General features: G+C 38.6%; 1 protein-coding gene across 3 annotated transcripts in view; it reads left to right on the top strand.

Moving 5' to 3' along the window:
- INPP5A (inositol polyphosphate-5-phosphatase A) overlaps nt 1-20,706 on the top strand; it is a 343,269-nt gene that overhangs the window by 80,549 nt on the left and 242,014 nt on the right. For all 3 annotated transcript variants that reach the window (XM_067465755.1, XM_067465756.1, XM_067465757.1), the window contains exon 2: nt 8,171-8,212. In XM_067465755.1, coding sequence (XP_067321856.1) covers nt 8,171-8,212 — 42 coding nt within the window. The remainder of the gene's footprint in view (nt 1-8,170; nt 8,213-20,706) is intronic.

The raw sequence follows: 20,706 nt of genomic DNA, 5'->3' as shown, positions 1-20,706 counted from the left end.
AAGTTCGGACAGGTAAGCTGGGCCGGAACCATACAGGACTTTATAGGTCAAAACCAGCGCTATGAATTGTGCTCGGAAGTGGACCGGCAGCCAGTGAAGCTGACACAGAGGCGAGGGGGGGGGAGGAGTGTGATATTCTCCATCCCACTTTCTGATTTCTTCTAGATGCTCTGGACTAGAACTCTCTACATTCTTGATTTTTGGCATTTCGTGCATACTGATGGAATATGGAAAAGCAAAATATCCAGAAGGTGCTGGGTTGAGGGGGTCTTTTCTAGGACATTCCAGGCAATATCAGTTTTGTGTGTGTGTGAGAGAGAGGAACGGACAGAAAAAAATGAGGAGGGCCTGAGGGATGTGCCCAGGGGGTCGCATCCAGACCCGGGCCTTAGTTCATCCATGTCTGATTTAACTTCATATTCTCTCCATTTAGTTGTCATTACTTTTATTCCAAAACATTTTCCTTTTAATATCTTCCCTTCAGTGTTTTCTGCTCATCTTGCTGCTTATTTTAGGGCTAGGTGACCTTATATGATTATGTTCCTGCTATTCGTAGAATTTTCATGTCTTCTATTAGGCCTTTGTAATTTAGAAAACAAAGATGCACATTGAAGTTCTTTTAATAATTAATGACTCACTGATCTTTGTTAGGTGATCTTATATGTACCTTTCTGTTTAGGATCAAAAGAAGAATTTTACTGAACCAGACCAGACAACATGGGTCAGCATTCTTTATTTAAAAAATCCATAAACCAACAGGCACCAGATGGTCCACTATTGGAATACAGTTTATCCGTTATCATTCCAGTTAGCTTGAGCATATTGACTTCTTTCCCATAGAACTAGTATTTTTGTTTAGACTGTAGGATTAGCTCCAGTTTGGAAGAGAGCCTGGGCACTGTATATTCAGGTAAAACCCTTGGTATAAGCACATTAGATTAGCCCGCTCCTTCTTAACATTGCAGAAAAGTCAAGACTTGGCTGTTTGAGCAAGTGTTTGAAAATGCAATGTAATAAACATAGGAATATGGAACAACTGGATGATGAGATTAGACAATGTTTTAATTAGGAGATGCAAATGATTTATGTTTTTATTGCTTTTGTGATGGTTTTATATTATATAGTAATGTTTTTAAATGTTTTATGGTGTTTGGGCATCGAATTGTTGCCTCTGAGTTGCCTGAGGGCTGAAAAGGGTGGTATACAAATATAGTAAAATAAATAAATAAATATATTTGTGGATGTGATTGATATACTAGACCTCATAAATGGATGAGATCTACCAGGGCCAGGATGAGGTACAGGTTGGGGATCCCTTATCAGGAATTCCAAAATCTGAAATACTCCAAAACTGAGATAGTGATAATTTTGTATAAAATTACCTTCTGGCTAGGAGTCACAGTGGCGCAATGGGTTACACCCTTGTGGTGGCTGAACTGCTGGCCTGAAGGTTGGCGGTTCGAATACGCGAGACCTTCCACAGGATGGTAACACATCTGGGTGTCCCCTGGGCGATGTCTCTGCAGACGGCCAATTCTCTCACACCAGAAGCGACTTGCAGTTATCTGACACGATAAAAAAAAATATTCTGGCTATGTATATAAGGTGTCTAGGAAATATAAATTAATGCTGTATTTCGACTTGGGTCCTACCTCCAAGATATCTTATTGTATATGTATATGAAAATCTAGGTGTGATTTATTATTTCCCATATTTCTATCCCACCACTTCTCAACCCACAAAGGGGGACTCAGGACGGCTTACAATGGGCCCCGTTACGAGGCCAAATTCCAAATTTGTTCCAAATTCCAACAAAATCTGAAATCCGAAATTCTTCTGGTCCCAAGCATTTTAGATAACGGATACTCAACCTGGTCTCATTTAAAAATATAGTGCATGAGGGCTGGCAAAGTGTTCCCTTGCAGGCAATCCAGACATCCTTGTTCTCCATAAAAAGAAGCATCTATAGAAAGGTCTATTACATCAGTCTTCTTCTTAGGAGCTCTTTGGGAATTTTATTGTCCAAATGGCTAGGAATAGATTGCAGAAATAGCTATGGTAACAGAAATGTCCTTAGAGGCTTCTCTCTAGTGCCGTTTTGTTACTTTCATTATCCTACTGGAAGAAAGAGGGAGAGAAAGATCCCATTATTTGGTTTGAATTGCCTTTCAAAAGATTTGTATACTGTCAGACTTTGGTATGCAAAAACATTTCAAACAAGCACTGGCATTTGTAATTATACATCTTTCTGCGGGCTAAGAAACCTACAGCCAAGATGCACTTCCATAAACCTTCTGCGTAAATTTCCAGAACACAGTGCCATCACTGAGCTAGAATAAAAATAAACAGTTGCCAAATCAAAGTCTACTGGATGCCTTCTTCCTCCATTCCTCCTTGTGTAACACTGGAATTATTTGGCATCTATAAAACAGCTGCCATAAAGCGTTTTATAGAGCAGTTATCCCTTTTCATAACAGTATTGACTGACTGCTTTGGTCCATAAATTTCTTTTCTGCTGTTCGGTTTTTCATGTGTATGCAGTTTTTTAAAGGATTGGCTTGCCGCGAGCCACTCCTCGTTTTGAGATGGCCGTGCATCACAGGCTTGTTAATCTGTCTTGTAGCCCTGAAATGCCAATCTCCTGTTTGTGTAACAAGCATAGCTTGCCATATTCATTCCTTTAAAAGGCTTTCAGTGCTTCAGAACGTAATCACAAAGACACTTGTTATTATTGAAAGGGTCTCAAACCGATACAACGATCTGTTTGTTTTCCAAACAGAGCATGGTGCCAAACATTAGCTTCAGTTGTCCTTTTCTTAGTACTGTGGCCATGACAATATAAACGTAATATTTAACTGCACTGAAAACAACACTATTGCTTTCAAGGAGTGTGCCAAAGTGTGTCCCAAGGGCTAGATATAGCACACAAACCCAACTTTTTCAACTTCCAAGATCCCACCCCTTACAAATTGGGGAATTATTGGGAGAGGATATAAATTAGGTCTTTGGAAGCCTTATTTCCAAACAGGAAGCAACTAGAGCAAGATTTCCATTTTCTCGAACGTTTTTAAAATGATCTTTATAGATTCTAAAAGGTTAAGAGGGGGGATTGAAATGTAGCTAAATGACAGAAGTTACATTGGTTATTTGGGAGCAAAGGATTGTTTTATTTTATTTATTTATTTATTTATTTATTTTATTTTATTTTATTTATTTATTTATTTCGGGCACTTCCGTAAGTCCATTCAGCATTACCATAGTCCTTTCCAATTTCTGGTCGTCATTACCTTGTCAGTCTGCCAGATTACCCAAAGGCCTGGTCCCATATCCATGTTTTCAGCTTCCTTCTGAAGGAGAGGAGGGATGACCTAATTTCCCCGGGGAGTGAATTCCACAGGTGAGGGGCCAGCACCGAGAAGGCCCTGTCCCTCGTCCCCACCAGCCTCACTTGTGATAGAGGCAGGGACGAGAGCAGGGCCTCCCCCGAATATCTTAAACTCCGAGGTGGGACATAGAAAGAGTTCATGTACACCATTTGGAGGTGTACATGAAGGCGGCAAGGTGTAGGGGTTCAGCCTGTAATTGTCTCTTTGCCTCAGGCTTCTGAGGAAAATGATCAAGGTTCTCCAAAGGATTCTGTGTCTGAGACTGCAGAGCTTTCAATGTCTGAGTTAGATGATCAGATTTCTGCTGACTCTCAGGAGTTTGTAAATAGAGATAATGGTCAAGAGAGTACTGTTAGCCAGAGTGAAACTGAGGACTCTGGGATAGCTGGCCAGCAGATGTTTTGTTGCAGGCAGACAAGGAGGCTGACGGAAATGTTGAACAGTCAAGGCCAGATAGTGAAAGGAATGCACTAATTGGCACACCGAGGGAGTCAGGCTTTGACCAGAGAAGCCAGATATATCAACATTGCCACCTGGAATTAGGGAAGAGGCGATCAGAAAGATTGAGAGAGAAAAGAGACCAGGGAGAGGTTTCCCAAGGGAAACGAATGCTTTTGCCATGGCTTTGTGAATAAATATAGGGCTGTGCATTTATGGTCTTTAATGAGTCCAACGTTTAGTTTTCATGTACAACCAAGTCTTCCACTTCATGTCTTGTATTCATGCCTTCATGTTCATGCTGAGATTCCTTTATGGTTCTTGCCTTGGATTCATGTTCATGCTAAGATTCCTGTATGCTGTCCGTCATGGATTCAAGTTCCTGCCTTTGGATTTATTGGTTCATGTTTGCTTCTGTTTCTTCAAGGGGTTTAGATTTCTTGGAACCTCTTGGAACTGAAAGACTCTAATTCCTGTGGACTTGTGTATTGGACATTGGGATTTTCCTGTTTCCTGACTTGGATAATGACTGGATTGTTTACATTGCTCAATTGGCTGCCTTATGACTGCTCAATTGACTGCTGGTGTTTTGGAGGAAAGTGAAGACCTGCCTGTTCGAACAAGCATTTGATTAAACAGTGTAATTGAACATAGGAATACGGAATAATGGATGTCGAGACAGGGTTCTGATTTTACTGTTGAGGCGCTAATGATTGTTATACTGATGTTAATGATTTATGTGATAATTGTTTTTAATTGCCCTATAGTTGTTTTGTAATATTTTGTACTGATGTTGTTCACCGCTTTGAGTCGCCTAAGGGCTGAGAAAAGTGGTATAGAAATAAAGTAAATAAATAAATAAATAAATAAATAAATTATGGATATTTCACTATTACTTGTTTGAATGCCTTTTACCTATTGCTATATTATTTTTCAATAAACTGCTTTGCTTATAAGAACTTTGATGGGGTTTTGGCTTCAAAGGTACCTTCCCCAGCCCTGGTGTGCAACACAAGAGACTGGTGTGCTATTAGCGTACAATTTTTATCACATTTGTGAAATGCAATACATCCACTAATGTTTATACTGTTAATTCATTTGGTGGAAGAAGGAAGGAAAGATTGTGCTTCTGGGATAGAAATAATACTGATTAGGGGCACAGGGGCCCTGCAAGATAAAAACTACAGACTTTAAAATTGCTATTTTCTTTCCTTATTGAAAACCTCTCTATGAATCTCTGGGTCATCCAGCATGACTCTGTGGTCAATGTTTGGCAAACATCTACAAATTGGGTTGTTGTAGGTTTTTCGGGCTATATGGCCATGTTCTAGTCGCATTCTCTCCTGACGTTTCTCCTGCATCTATGGCAGGCATCCTCAGAGGTTGTGAGGTCTACAGATGCTTTAAAAAGAACATTGTAATCAAACTGTCGAATAGTCAAATCAGCATGTGTCGAATTTGCAAATTGGGAGAGTTGACTGTCTATATAGGTGTGTGTGTTTCACTATTTTTAGTCAGAAGGTAGTTTGATACTATAGCAAAAGTTAACAAATTTTTAGATTCTGTTCTTTAGTTTGGAGAGCAGAAAGCCAAATTTGATGCATTTTTTTTAGTCGGTCGATAGTTTTTGGGTTTTTTTTTTTTTTTGGTGTTTGTTTACTCTTAGACCACCTAGGTCAGTGGAGATGAGAATCAGCCCCCACAGCGGCCAAATGCCATGTGGGGCTGTTCACTGACCTGAGTTCCTTTGGGGAGATATGGTGATATATAAAGAAAGTATTATTATTGTTATTGTTATTATTGAGTAATGCAGGCTGATCACTTTAACACAGTTGGTTACCCAAAGTCAGGGTAAAGTCCTAACTCTGCCCCAGATTTTGAGCTTTCCCCACATGTAGGGTGTATGGGAACCGGTGGACCGGTTCCCAAATGGGAGGGGCCACCATCCGCATGTTTCCGGGCTTAGGTGGCCTGTGGACTCAATGGTAATTGCCACTCCCCTCGGGCTCTTGTGTTGCATCTATCTCCAGCCATGACATGGATCCTCTCTGTTCCCCTTGCTTGCCACAATTTGTTGGGGCAGCAGAGTGAAAGCAGGAGAGATTTGAGGTAGGGGTCCTCCTCTTTCACTGCCTTAGTGCCCTATTACCCTGGCTCCAGAGATCAAGTAGGGACCACATTGTAGCTGAATGTCATGCTGAATCTCATGCATTGTAGCTGAATCTCATGGGAGGCGGGGAGGGGGGGCAGTTAGGGTGGCCAGCCAGTAGTACCGAACTGCATTTGATGCTGCTGAGCCATGGGATTCCCTCCCACCTCCACAGAGGCTGGGAGAGTCCATATGGGGACTAAACCTGGGGATAATCCAGTGTCCGGCACACCAGTGGGTCAGTGTAGATCCGCCCTTATATGAGTAAATTATAACATGTCACAGTCACTTTTTAAATTTTTTTCCCATATATTCTCATAACATTCTGATGATTCCTGTTTTCATATCCTTTACATTTCTATATTTATCTACTTCTTATACATATCAATACCCTTTCCCTTTTCCTCCCTCCCCCTCCCTCCAGGAACAGTTGTACCTCTGATCTTCATATTTTATTTGTTTGAGCATGGAGATTGTCTGATTCAATTCCTTATATTGTTCTTTCCCGTTTACTCTGGCTATAAGCTCTTTCCATTTCAAGTCCACCCTTAGTGTTTACTGTTGGTGTTTATGTATTGGCAGTGACTTGAAAGGTAGTTGTTTAGCATGTATTTGTAAGGAATTGTTATTTGTTGTGGGGTTTTTTTTTGTAAAATTAAAAAAATTAATTAATTATGTGCCATTGTGGTTGTCAGCTTCCTGGTTCTGACTGCCAACTTTGATATGTGAACACAAGTGCTACCCATAAACATAACAGAGAGGACAGAGAACAATCAATGGACATATCGGAAGATCTGGAAGAGGCTTAAGTTGTATGATCTATGGTAGAAACTCAATTTCTTCCATATCTTCAGTGCTGGTTTCACAGTATTGTGTTCTGTTATTGGCTTTACAGTAGTGTGCTCTGCCATTCACAGCTAGCACATTCACAGCTGGTCAAGGCAATGCTCTCAGATGTTTTTGTAGTGTTTTAGTTTTTGTCCCTAACTCAACAACCCATCCCCATCTTTCCCTGACTTTCCTATTTTATTTCTTTTTAAACCCATATTTGTAATAAAATCTTAATAAAAATTATTTTTAAAAGACGTTTCTGTATGTAAATTCCTGAATAGTTCCATGAGAATAACTACAATCATATCTGTTCAAATTCCCAAACTTCGGAGCAGTTTGTAAGCCCAATTAACCTCTGTGACATTTTTAATTCTAGTTTATGAGCCCACATGTTGAAATCTGGCATGAAATGAAAGGTCACTTCTGTGTATTATCCTTATATAACTTTTTGCTTCAGAGACATGTACCTTTTGGTTCACAAAACACTGTAACACGGAATGCATGAAATGAATTTAAAGGGCATTAAACTTCATTTCAATGTAAAGCGGATTAATAAATTTTCTTACTCCAAGTGCTTTATGGAACATGCTGTCATAAACACAAGAGAAGAATTGGGATGCTGGTTAAAAGGGTGATAATTATAGTGGTGCATTTAATACAGCTATCAAGAGCAAGCCAAAAATAAAAAAGCAAATACTTGCTTTCAAGATAGACAAAAATAGCAAAATTATACACAAAAGCACTGAACTATTTCCGGCAGTTGCTAACAATAACATTGTTAATGCATCATATTTGGTCATTTTGAAGGCCTTTATGGCTGTGTATGTGAGATTATTTCTTTTTAAACTTCACAAACCTGAAAGGTTAGGTTATAGCCATGAAATACTCTGGGTCGTTTTGAACCAGTTATTAAGTGAAATCTTGTATTCCAGCCTCCTTGGTCAAAATCCAAATCTCTTATATTAAATGCACAATTATTTATAAGGTCCTTGGAAATGCTATAATGTTCTAATTTTTGAAAAGTTAAGGACTTGAACAGTGTTTATTATCCATAATGTCATAGTCTATAATGCTGTTTTGGGGTCCTTCCACACAGCCCTATATCCCAGAATATCAAGGCAGAAAATCCCACATTATCTGAGTATGGACTCAGATAACCCAGTTCAAAGCAGATATTGTGAGATTTTCTGCCCTGATATTCTGGGATACAGGGCTGTGTGGAAGGACCCTTAGTGAGGAGCATGAACATATTCAGGACCATGTGAAAAATCTAAATCTTTAGCAGTCTTTTGCATTGTAAGGGAGAAGTTGTAAGCCTTTATTGCATAATAACAAAACATACTTATTTCTTTTATTTATTTTCCAGCCAGAAAATTTACAGAAGAATTGGCTTCGGGAATTTTACAAGGTACCGTAAAACTATTTGGTATTGTGTTTATGAATGTGTTTAGGGCAGGGGTCCTCAAACATTTAAAGCAGAGAGATGGTCCCTCAGACTGTTGGGGGCCTCCACAATCCAAAGAACATTTGTGCAAAAAATACATTTGTTATGGCTTCCTTCTTTTTCAGACTCTACACTCTCGATTGTGGTGATAACTGAGAAATATTTCTGTGAATTTGTGTTTTGCTTTTGTGTGCAAACAAAACTCCATCTTTCTTTCTGCCTCCTGCTAATGAGTGAGATTTTCAGAAGATGTTTCTCAGTGGTTGTATATTTCTTTTAATACCCAAGTGCTTAGGTATCTCCTGCATTATTAACAAACATAAATAGCAAAGTTGTTGAATTTACGTGTCATGATTTAAAATGATTAGGACAGACTCTTGCTAACTTTAGTCTCATGTGCTTCCTCTTCCTTTGATTTTAAAGTTCTTTCAATAATAATAATAATAATAATAATAATTATTATTATTATTATTTTTAAAAGTGTAGAAAGGACCCGAGAATCGGTGATCGGCACACTGGTGCAATGCCTAAAGACCTTGGCCTGTACTTAAAAACAATCACTGCTGACAAAATTACCATCTGTCGCTGCAAAAGGCCACCGTACTCAGATCGGCACGGATTATTCACCGATACATCACACAGTCCTAGATACTTGCGAAGTGTCCAACGTGTGATCAAATACAAAAGCCAGCATATTGATTTTGTTTGCTGTGTACTAATTTTGTTATGTATCATATAATAATAATAATAATTTGCTGATACATAACACAATCTTAGACTGGGAAATGTCTGATGTTTGATCAAATACAAAAGCCAGCATAGTAAGCTTGTTTGTTGTGTAGTATTCTTGTTGTGTATCAAATAATAATAATAATAATAATAATAATAATAATAATAATAATTTTGTTTCTTATCTGCCTCTCCTCATGGCTTGAGGCAGGTTCAAGAATACTTAAAACACATAGACATTGAAAAAATACCACAAATACACATATTGCTATGTAGTTCTATAAAAGAGACATATTGAAATGTATTTCTATACAATACGTATTAAAATACACAAAATAGAGATTGAACAAAGGACACACGTTTAAAATTAATGTTTAAAAACTGGGTAGGCCTGCTGGAAGAGATAGGTCTTTGGATGGTATTTAAATTCCGACAACTCATTTAGCCATATAATCCAAATTCCAACTGTTCCCTGTCACATCATCCAGATTATCAAAGTAGATAATCCACATTATCTGCTTTGAATTTGATTATCTGAGTCTACACTGCCATATAATCCCGTTCAAAGCAGTTTTATTGGCAGATGGCTCAAAGAGGAGTTTAATAGCTTTCACTTCCATTTGAAACTAACCATTATTTGTGATGTCTGAACAAACGATAGTTACCCTTAATGATGATTTTTGAAAACCGACCAAAATGACCTCAGAAGCACTTTATTTTATGGTTCGTGCAAATTAAATCCTTCCTCATTCCCGGATTCCCCCTTCACGACAATTTTACACAGCCTTATCTCCCAGTGTTTTAAATTTTTAAAATTTTATTCTTGAATTGGCCCTGCCCAGTGAAACTCCTTTGTGTTTTGATGTTTGATTTTATATTGCTGTGTTGTCTATTATATTGGTTTTTGCATTTTATGTACAGGGTTAGTCAAAATGCATAGGCCAATAAGCCATTCAATTGAATGGCTTATTGGCCTATGCATTTTGACTAACCCTGTATTTTATTTTTTGGTTTTGTTATGTTTTTGTGTAATACTGTGTTTATTGTATTGATTGGCGTGGCCTCATGTAAGCTTCCCCGAGTCCCCCCTGGGGGAGAAGGAGCGGGGTGTAAATAAAGTATTATTATTATTTTTATTATTATTATTATTATTATTATTATTATTATAAAACAAGTTCCCTTCAAACTTAGCTTCTTCTCACAACCATAGTTACAAGTTACCTTCAAATTAGCTTCATTAGCCTCATTAACTGTAGTTAATATCAGGTTTAGGGGATGAATGTAATACTAAATTCTGGTTAATCTGAAACAGTGAAAGTTTTCAGTCTTCTTGTCTTTCAGTAAGAGGGAAAGTGGTGTTGTGCAAACCCAGGTTCTGTAGCCTGTCTCATAGTATATGGCTATTCTTTTTAACATGTATTTATTTATCGTGTCAGGAGCAACCAGACATTTGTATTACATTTTTAACAAAGCAAACAAACAGACAGACAAAACACAGAGTTTGCAAGCTTGGTAGTTGATTAAATGTCCTTTGACCAGTATCTGGCCACTTGGAGTGCCTCTGGTGTTGCCGCAAGAAGGTCCTCCATTGTGCATGTAACAGGGCTCAGGTTGCATTGCAGCAGGTGGTCAGTGGTTTGCTCTTCTCCACATTCGCATGTCGTGGATTCCACTTTGTAGCCCCATTTCTGAAGGTTGGCTCTGCATCTTGTGCCTTCCAAGTCGCCCAGTTTTCTGTGTGCCCAGGGGGAGGCTCTCATTTGGTATTAGCCATTGATTGAGGTTCTGGGTTTGAGCCTGCCACTTTTGGACTCTCGCTTGCTCGGGTGCTCCAGCGAGTGTCTCTGTACATCTTAGGAAACTATTTCTTCATTTAAGTCATTGACGTGCTGGCTGATACCCAAACATGTGATAGTCTATTACTGGATACACACTGACAGGTAATCCATATCATCTGCTTTGAAAAGGGTCATATGAGGCTGGATCTTCACTGCCTTATATCCCAGTATCTGTTCCCAGATTCTCTGTTTATCCCAGATTATTTGTCAGTGTAGACTCACATAATCCAGTTCAAATTAGATAATCTGGGTCAGGTCCTGGGATATAGGGCAGTGTAAGTGCAACCTGAGTCTGCTATATAATCCAGTTCAAATCAGATAATCTGGATTTTATATGCCGGTGTAGTTGGGGCCTAGGACAGACCTGCACAACTTGGCAGCAGGTAGGAACCAAAATTACAATAGGCTAAACTTCTTGGAGCTGAATAAAACGTAGAATTAATGCGATTTAACACCCACTTTAACTGCCATAGCTCAATGCTGAAGTACTGAATGCTGAAGTATTTGCATTGGATACAGTTCATGGATTACCATATGAACATTGTTTTCATTTATAAAAAGTATTATAAGATTGAGAAAAGTCCACTGTTCATACATGTTTGGAAAAATCAGTATTTGTTTATTGTCAGATTACTGCTCTTGGAGATATCTCACCATATGTCAATAGAAAAGAGTTGGAAAATGATTACAGATAGCTTGCTCTGTGAAGTTAAAACCAAGATAACCACAAACCACATTTTTTTCCGTCCCTTCTGAGGAATGCAATTTACATATATAGTTATGTCAACATAATTTTCATAACCTCTTGTTAACCGAAAGTTGAACAGTCTTTAAGTAGCATACACCCTCTGAAAAAGAGGAAGAGTTCTTAATGGTGTTCCGAAGTATTTCTAGAAAGTACAATGTTTTCTGCTTTTGACTCAAAAATGTTTTTACTTTATTTCCTTTTTTGATAGCCGTGTTGACATTGCTACTCATTTTCGCTGTGTTCTAAGCAATGTTTTGAATATTCGTAGTTAATGTCTCATTTCTTCATTTTCCTGTTTTGAAGCAAATTTAAGTCCCTGAAAATTCTGCGGTAGGATATATAAAAAGTATTCACACTATATTTTAATTCAATTTTTAAAAAAATATTTTTTATTAATAAGTTACACAAAATAGCATAAAATGACATAGAAAGATATAGTAGATAATTATATACTACTATAAAAGGGGGTGGGGAGAAAAGGAATGAAAAAGAGAATAAAGAAAGAAAAAATAGAAAAATAAAAATATGACTTCTATTCTTCCTCCTTTTGCCATTTACCGATTTATATTATGTTTCCATGTTTTTCTAATAATAAGGGAAAAAAGAAAAGAGATTTTCCCTCCATCTTCCATTCGAATTATCCTCATTCTTTATCTTTAATGTCCATTTTTCATATAGCCATATTTTAATTCAATTTTAAACACCACAAGAGTTTGTGTTTATAAGATTTTCAATCAAAAGTATGCTCCCATTCACTCCAGGTTATTTCCATGTAAATGTGTGCAGGATTGGAAGCTGTTTTGCTAGATTCATTAATGGAAAACAAAAGGAGAAGGAACTGTAATGTGACAAAAATCCCATGATAAAGGGTGGGATAAAAATATTTTAATTCAGAAACAAAACAAATGCTCCAGAGGCCTCAAGCAGCAACTCCACCCAGTATTTCAGCTTTCGATCCAAGACATTCATGGCTATCCCCAAAATGCAGGAGACATCTGATGGTTCAAGTACCATCCCGTCAGCAGAACCTACTAGCAAAATCTACTAGCAAAACAGCAGTTCTGCCACTTCCTGTGGCCTTTTGGCACTTGATTGTATCATGCATCTCTTCTAGTAAAGTAATTTTCCATATCAGTTAAAAGCCATAGCTTTGAAGCAAAATGTTTTACATTATGCTGAACACTAATATTATAGCAGCCATCAGAAAAGAGATGTGCACTCTAGAGCTGCAAATAAAATAAGTGAAATATTTTTCATAAGACTGTGGCCCCTTCTAAACTGTCATATAATCCATATTATCTGAGTCAGCCTTTCTCAACCTGGGAGTCGGGACTGCTGAGGGGGTCACGAGAGGACCGGGGGTGGGAGGTTGCGAAGGGGGTGTCAGGGATCGCCAAAGACTATCAGAAAACACAGTATTTTCTGATGGTCATGGGGGTTCTGTGTGGGAAGTTTGACCCAATTCTATCATTGGTGGGGTTCAGAATGCTCTTTGATTGTAGGTGAACTATAAATCCCAGCAACTACAACTCTCAAAGGCCAAGGTCTATTTTCCAAAACTCCACCAATGTTCACATTTGGGCATACTGAGTATTCATACCAAGTTTCATCCAGATCCATCATTGTTTTTTAGTCCACTGTGCTCTCTGGATGTAGGTGAATTACAACTCCAAAACTCAAGGTCAATGCCCACCAAACCCTTCCAGTATTTTCTGTTGGTCATGGGAGTTCTGTGTGCCAAGTTTGGTTCAATTCCATTGTTGGTAATGTTCACAATGCTCTTTGATTTTAGGTTAACTATAAATCCCAGCAACTACAACTCCCCAATGACAAAATCAACCCAACCCCCCCCCCCCCCCCCCCGCAACCCCACCAGTATTCAAATTTGGGCATATCGGGTATTTGTGCCATATTGGCCCAGTGAATGAAAATACATCCTGCATATCAGATATTTACATTACAGTTCTAAACAGTAGTAAAATTATAGTTATGAAGTAGCAACGAAAATAATGTTATGTATTGCTGAAGGCTTTCATTGCCGGAATCACTGGGTTGTTGTAGGTTTTTTCGGGCTATATGGCCATGCCTCTAGAACATGGCCATATAGCCCGAAAAAACCTACAACAACCCAATAATGTTATGGTTGGGGTCACCACAACATGAGGAACTGAATTAAGGGGCTGCGGCATTAGGAAGGTTGAGGACCTCTGATCTAAGTAGATTATTTATTTATTTATACCCCACCCTTCTCTCCCTGAGCGGGGCTCAGATAGTAATTATCTGTATTATCTGCTTTGAACTAGATTTTATGAGTCTACACTGCCAGATATTTTGGATTTTATTTTGCAGTGTAGAAGGGGCCTGGATTTGTGTTTGCAATGCCCATATTAACAATATCAATTAATATTAATTACTTCTTAAATTACTAAATATTATTTAAAGTTGTGCTATTAGAACACCTGCCTTTTTTGTTGGTCAAAGTTTTCTGAACTTAATTTTTAGTTACCGTAATGAAATACTTTTAGCCTCAAATGCAGATGACTGATATACTTTCGTTTTTAAAATTTCAGTCCCTGGGCAGTCTATTTATGGATATGACTTCTTGCCGACAGGCTTCGCAGTCTTGTTTATAATCAGCATGAAGCATGTCTATGAATTCTGTTCTGGAGTGGTAGTATTTTAAAGCTTTGTGTTTTTTCACTTGATCTGTTTAATAGTTTAAACTGTGGCGAGAGAGAGATTCAAAGGAAGGAGTACAAATATTTTATCAGTAAAAGCATGTTAAAAAAATAGTATATCAGGTGAGCTGTGTGAAAGTATAAAATTGTTTCATAATGAGTCACTACACCAAACCCACTAGTACTTGTTTTGACCGATACCTAACCTGCAGAATCTCATACGAAGCTTTATCCTTTGTATATTACCTGGGTCTCTTTCAGTTGGAAAGGATAGGAAGCAAAACCAGGACCATCTGTGTGCAAATCTGAAGGATTTGGTCTCTCAGAGTTTGTCTGTAATTCCATTGTTTCTTAGGAGTTGGAACAATGTAGACAGCAAAGGATTGATCTGGGTTTAGGATTATTGTATATAGTCTTATGATATGTAAACATTGACCTCATGTACAACCAAAGGACAAGTCTGGGTGTCAAAATTATAGATTTTGATATGACCCATGGATAGGTCGACCCCTGGACTAAAGAACTGTAGCCAGATTGTTAACTAGGAAAACACAACTGCCTTGTTGCAACAGGCCAACTGACTGCCTGTTTCCAAATACAATTCAGAGTGCTCGTGATGACCCACAAAGCCCTGCATGGCTCAGGTCAAACTTATTTGAAGAACCAGATTCTTCCATATAACTGCACGTGTTTTCAGATTTTCTGGGGAGGACCTGTTCTTCGTCACATCAGTCTTACAGATACGTTTGATGGAAACATGGGAGAGGAATTTCCGTGGCTATTCAATAGTCTGGAATGTCATTTTCAGAGAAGCTAAACTGGCACCATTCTTATTATTTTTCTGCAAATGGATAAAACAAACTTTTTTTCCTGTGCAGGTTTTTGGGAATTGATTTTTTAAAGGGAAAACAGGTCTTGCATATTGTTCTGGACGACTGTTGTTGGTGCTGCTGTTCAATATATATAAATAAAAATGTAATGTTCATTTGTGGGATTAACATAACTCAAAAACCACTGGGTGAATTGACACCAAATTTGGACACAATATGCATATTAGGCCAATGAGTGACCATCACTCATAAAAACACTGACAAATCCAGCAGAAGAGATCTAAAAAGCAACCCACCCCCCAAATTACATTACAACGCATGCGCAAAACCACACACACACACACATATATCTACACAAATACACTGCCATTGAAGACAACCTGAAAACCACGGCTAGTGGAAAATGTAGCAGCTGAATTTCTCACTGGCACTTCATTCAGATTTCATATAGACACAATGGATTAAAATTACAAGAAAGGAGTGTCAAGTTAAACATCAGGAAAGAGTTCCTAATGGGAAGGACTTCTCAACGATAGGATGGTAGGCTGTCCTTTGTTGGACAAGTTCTTTATTTTGTTTTGTTTTCTACATTGGGAAGAACTTGATCTTATATAATCCCTGGGCCCTATCCAGTTTTATAGTTCTGTGATTCCATTAAATGAAACCCAACAAATTATAGAATTACTGGAGACAAAGGGTGGAATATTCTTGATTAGCCTCATCTAGACTAGATCAATTGAATCAGTTGTTGAATGATGAGTCAAAAGAAAATCAGGCATTCAGTGGCTTAATTCTAGTCAGCACTTATAATATGATTTAAGTCAAAATGCCAACAGTATTGAATCACAAAGTGCTAGGGTTGGTTTGAGGGAATTATATCTATAACACTTTGTTTCTGCTTGTTTTGGAGGAAAATCTACTTTGCCTCAGGAAACACCAAAACTAGACTAAAGAGGTCCATTTAGACTGGATGTTACCTGAATCTGATTCATGTTCCTTGATTTAGACCCTAAAATTTAGGGTTAAAGAAATCCATCCCAGTCTGTTTAATGATATTCCGATTTTCCATGGGAAATCATGCAGTAAAATAGCTTGCAACATTCATGATATAATTGAACATTTCAAGATGGCTGGGGAAGATTGCATTTCAATAAGATATGTAACAAAATTTGAAAAAAAATCTGTTCCTGGTTTGCAAGTGTTATTTCCTGTTTAACTGTGTAATTCTTGCTTTGAACGTAGTTTTTATACAAAAACTACAACAAAACACAACAAAAATTGTGTTACATAATGTAATTATACAGATCATTAGAAATACTTTGATTAATCACACTATCTGCTAATAATTGCATTAGCAGCAGACATAATACATGTAATCCAAGATCAAACATTTCTCCAAGCAACCAGTAATAAACACTGGTGTCTTGGCACCTTCAGCAGGATGAGCATCCTTTGTCAAAGTCAACGAGGGCCATGTCATGTCAGACTCGATGGAAATGAGTCAGAAGGACAGAGAACAAATATTGAAAGACACTAAGCTAGATGAGTATACTTTTGCACCCTAGCTATAGCATTGTAGGAAAAGCAGCTAAAGGTTCTTCACCCTCCCCCCCATTAGTCAAAACCATAATAGAAATAACAGTTATACAGCTGGCCCTCCACATTTGCAGTTCGAATTTTGCATAGTTGATTACATGTGGATATGATAATCACAGTAAGAATTTCTAGGTCTTCCAGAATTAGTCTGGGGTCAACTTCTAACAGAAGTTGCCCATAGAGTCACGATGGAGATTCTAGGAATTTCTAGAGAGATGTCCTCTCAGGAATAATAAATTACAGTTTTTTATTTATAGTTTTCCCACTTTTGCTGGGGCCCTGTGCCCCTAACCATCATGAAAATGGAGGCCTACTGTATACCCATGCAAAAGAAACATTGACACAACGAAAGATTAATGTAGCCAATGAAGTACAATATTGTATCTGGTTGTTTAATGAATATGGATATATTTTATGTTCATATGGCTGATTTGAGATGGTTTTAAACAATTGATTTTAAGAGAAGATAACTGATTTTAGTGTTTGTGTATATTTATAGTTTATTTTATGATCTGGCACTGAATTTTCGCCATATATATGTTGTGTTCCACCCGGAGTCCTTCTTGGGGTGAGAAGAGCAGAATATAAATGCTTTAAATAAATAATAATGGTAATTTTAATGTGTAATGTTTGGTATCTTTAACCCCCCCCCCCCCCCGATATCTTGAGATGAATGTTATAAAGATGTGGCTAAAAGTAATAATCTTGCCAATAATGTTGTGTCATAAAAGCAGTGTGACCAGGGTAATGTTATTTCTAAGTTTCTTTGATAGGAAAGAACAGGAAAGCCTTAATGTAATGTAATGTAATGTGATGTTTCCTCTTAATTTCTAATTCAACACAATCAGTGCTCATAAAGTTGTCCTGCTTATTTTTGTATACACAATGTATTTTCTACAGATGATGAAACCAATGCCTTTTTGTAAGCTTGCTTTAGGCTAGAAAAAAGGCAACAATTTCATTTGGGGCCATCACTTTCAAAACCCACCACTTCCATTTGTACCGTTCTGGAAACCTTCTCTATTTTCATAATGCATTCATGTAGCATTCAAATTTGAGTTAACAGACAGCACATAACTGCTACTATAGAGCAGAGTAGCAGGTCTGTGTGATTTCAACATATCCATATCCTTTTGAAAAACTAAATGCTGCAATATACGTTTGTTCCGGATGGGCTTTATATTAACATTATGGAAGTTCAAGTAGAGATTAAAAAAATGGGGAAAACACTCCCACCTAGAAAATTCTGTTCTTTAATATCTCTCCCCAACATTTTTACAAAATATGTAGGTTTAAGAAAGCCTAGGAAAACTCAATGGAATTCATATAACTTGATATACAACTTGAAAGCACACCCACCCTAAGAAGCAGAAAACTCCAAGCCCCCTGTTCCATGAGAATAATAACAACAACAACAACAACAACAACAACAACACTTTACTTGTATTCTGCCCTTCACACCCAGAAGGGGACTCAGGGTGGATCACAGTACACATACACAGAAAACATTTGATGCCGTTTTGTATAGACAATACACAGACAGACAGATCAGAAGGAAGTGCCATGGAAGATTGGGCTCGAGTCCAGGGGGTGTTGTTGCTCTATCATCTATGACAGTGGTTCTCAATCTGGGGTCCCCAGATGTTTTTGGCCTACAAGTCCCAGAAATCCCAGTCAGTTTACCAGCTGTGAGGATTTCTGGGTGTTGAAGGCCAAAAACATCTGGGGACCCCAGGTTGAGAACCACTGATCTATGAGAAAGAGCCATCAGGACTTCCAGCATTTTGGTCGCCCAGCATTTTTTGATCTTCTTTCTTTATGGCGTCGTAAAACACCTCCTCCGCTTTTAGTGGTACCTAATTTCTCTAATCACAGCTAAAGCTGTTTTCGAATTGCTTAGGTAAACAATGAGCTAGGCTGACAGTTGGCAGCTCACACCAACCCAGGGCTTCAAACTTGCAACCTTTTGGTTGATAGAGCTTATAATTGCTGATGATTTACCAGCTGTGCTAAACCTCCGGTCCAATATGCAGTTGGTGTTTTTCTCTCTCCTTGCTTTCAAGATTCCTCATCTTCCTCAACTTACTTAATCTGTCAGTGTTTTACAACTTGTAAAACTTTCCTTCTGTATGCAAAATTGACAAAGTCACAACGAGAGAACTGATTACAATGTTAGGTGTTATACGCACAACCTGCCTATTCCTTGAGTGTACCACTTGTAGTTAATGTTTTCATGTGAAGCTCCTTCAGTTCAAGTGGAAACGTTTGAGCTGAGTTTGAGACTTTGCCTTTGAATGGAAGGTGGAGCACGGAGGGGAAGGATGGAAGCGCTCAAGTTTTATCATACTTGGGAGTGCAGCCAAGTCCTCCGAATGACATCATGGAAACTTGTGGTATCCTCTGTGTGTGTGTGTGTGTGTGTGTGTGCGTGCGCGCCTGCGTGCATACGGTGGCCTAAGAGCTGTTTTCTTAGTAGACTTTAAACTTCTACAAAACCAACTAGAATGACATTGCAGTCTATATTTCAGAGTCAAGAAAGTCATTGCTGTGGTTAATGAGCTAGTTCCGAAGAATTTTTTTTTTTCCAAAATGCACTTCTGAATGAATTTTCTATTGAAGCAGAGTGTTAGCAAACAGGTACTTTAGCAGACTTCCTTTGCTCTCCTTCCTTTCACAAGAACAACTTGCAAAGAACTGTGGTTAAGTTAGCTAGACATACTCAGTGATTTGTCTCCAATACATAGAGGAGAAAATTCTGTAGAGATTTGGTTTTGGACTCTTTCTTCAATTTTCATCTTCTTCCTTCCTTCCCACCCCCTCTCTATTTTTTTTTAATTGGAAGGATGCCTCGCCCTTTGGATATGGGTATCAAATCATGTCCAATAATCTGCTCTTGTCATGAGTTGAGTTGAAAGAGCCACAAGCAACAGTTTTGGGTCTGTACACCTGGAATATTGTGTCCAATTCTGGGCACCACAATTGAAGAGAGATATTGACAAGCTGGAATGTGTCCAGAGGAGGGCGACTAAAATGATCAAGGATCTGGAGAACAAGCCCTATGAGGAGCGGCTTAAAGAGCTGGGCATGTGAGAGGAAGTCATAGGGAGGAGGAAACAAGCTTGTTTTCTGCTGCCCTGGAGACTAGGATGTGGAACAATGGCTTCAAACTACTAGAAAGGAGATTCCATCTGAATATTAGGAAGAACTTCCTGACTGTGAGAGCTGTTCAACAGTGGAACTCTCTGCCCCGAAGTGTGTTGGAAGCTCCTTCTTTGGAAGCTTTTAAACAGAGGCTGGTTGCTCATCTGTCGGGGGTGCTTTGAATGCAATTTTCCTGCTTCTTGGCAGGGGTTTGGACTGGATGACCCATGAGGTCTCTTCCAACTCTATGATTCTATTATTCTATAAGGATTGCCATTAAAAAAGAGCCTGAAATTAAAAACAAATGAATAAACAAACCTGGAACTGAATACAAATAAGAGAAGGGTTGACAGCGTTCCACTATTTGGGCAGAGGCCACAAGGGGTGCCAGAGAGCGAAGGATCGTCCCATTTTATGGGGGGAGTTGAAGGAGGAAAACCATTTATTCCGTTTTCACTGGTTATTCCCCCTCTCCACTTCCCATATCGTAAATGAGGGTTGCTTCCACAACAGGGACATGGGTGGGGGAAATACCAGGAAAATAGGGGGTAATGGCTTTCCTCCTTCAACCCACTCTCCACCCTTGTCAAATGGACTATCATTTGACAAACTGCATCTCCCTCTACAGACCAACTCGGACATTGCGGTCATCGGAGGAGGTCCTCATCTCAGTTCCAACCCTGTCCCAAGCATGGCTGGTGGGAACGAGAGAAAGGGCCTTCTCCGTGGCTGCCCCCCACAACTGGTCCCCTCCCACCTCGCTTTCAAAAAACATACCTTTGCTTACTGGCTTACGAGGAAGACGAATAGTAGTTGGTAATAATGATTAATAGTTGCCATCTGTATCTGTGCCCTGCTCACCCCACCAGCTCAATAGATATCTTGAGCAATGATTAAT

Source organism: Anolis sagrei, chromosome 3, assembly GCF_037176765.1.
Source record: "Anolis sagrei isolate rAnoSag1 chromosome 3, rAnoSag1.mat, whole genome shotgun sequence".
In the NCBI taxonomy this organism is placed as follows: Eukaryota; Metazoa; Chordata; class Lepidosauria; order Squamata; family Dactyloidae; genus Anolis; species Anolis sagrei.
Note: the sequence above shows the minus strand (reverse complement) of the source record. Positions and strands in the feature narration are given on the sequence as shown.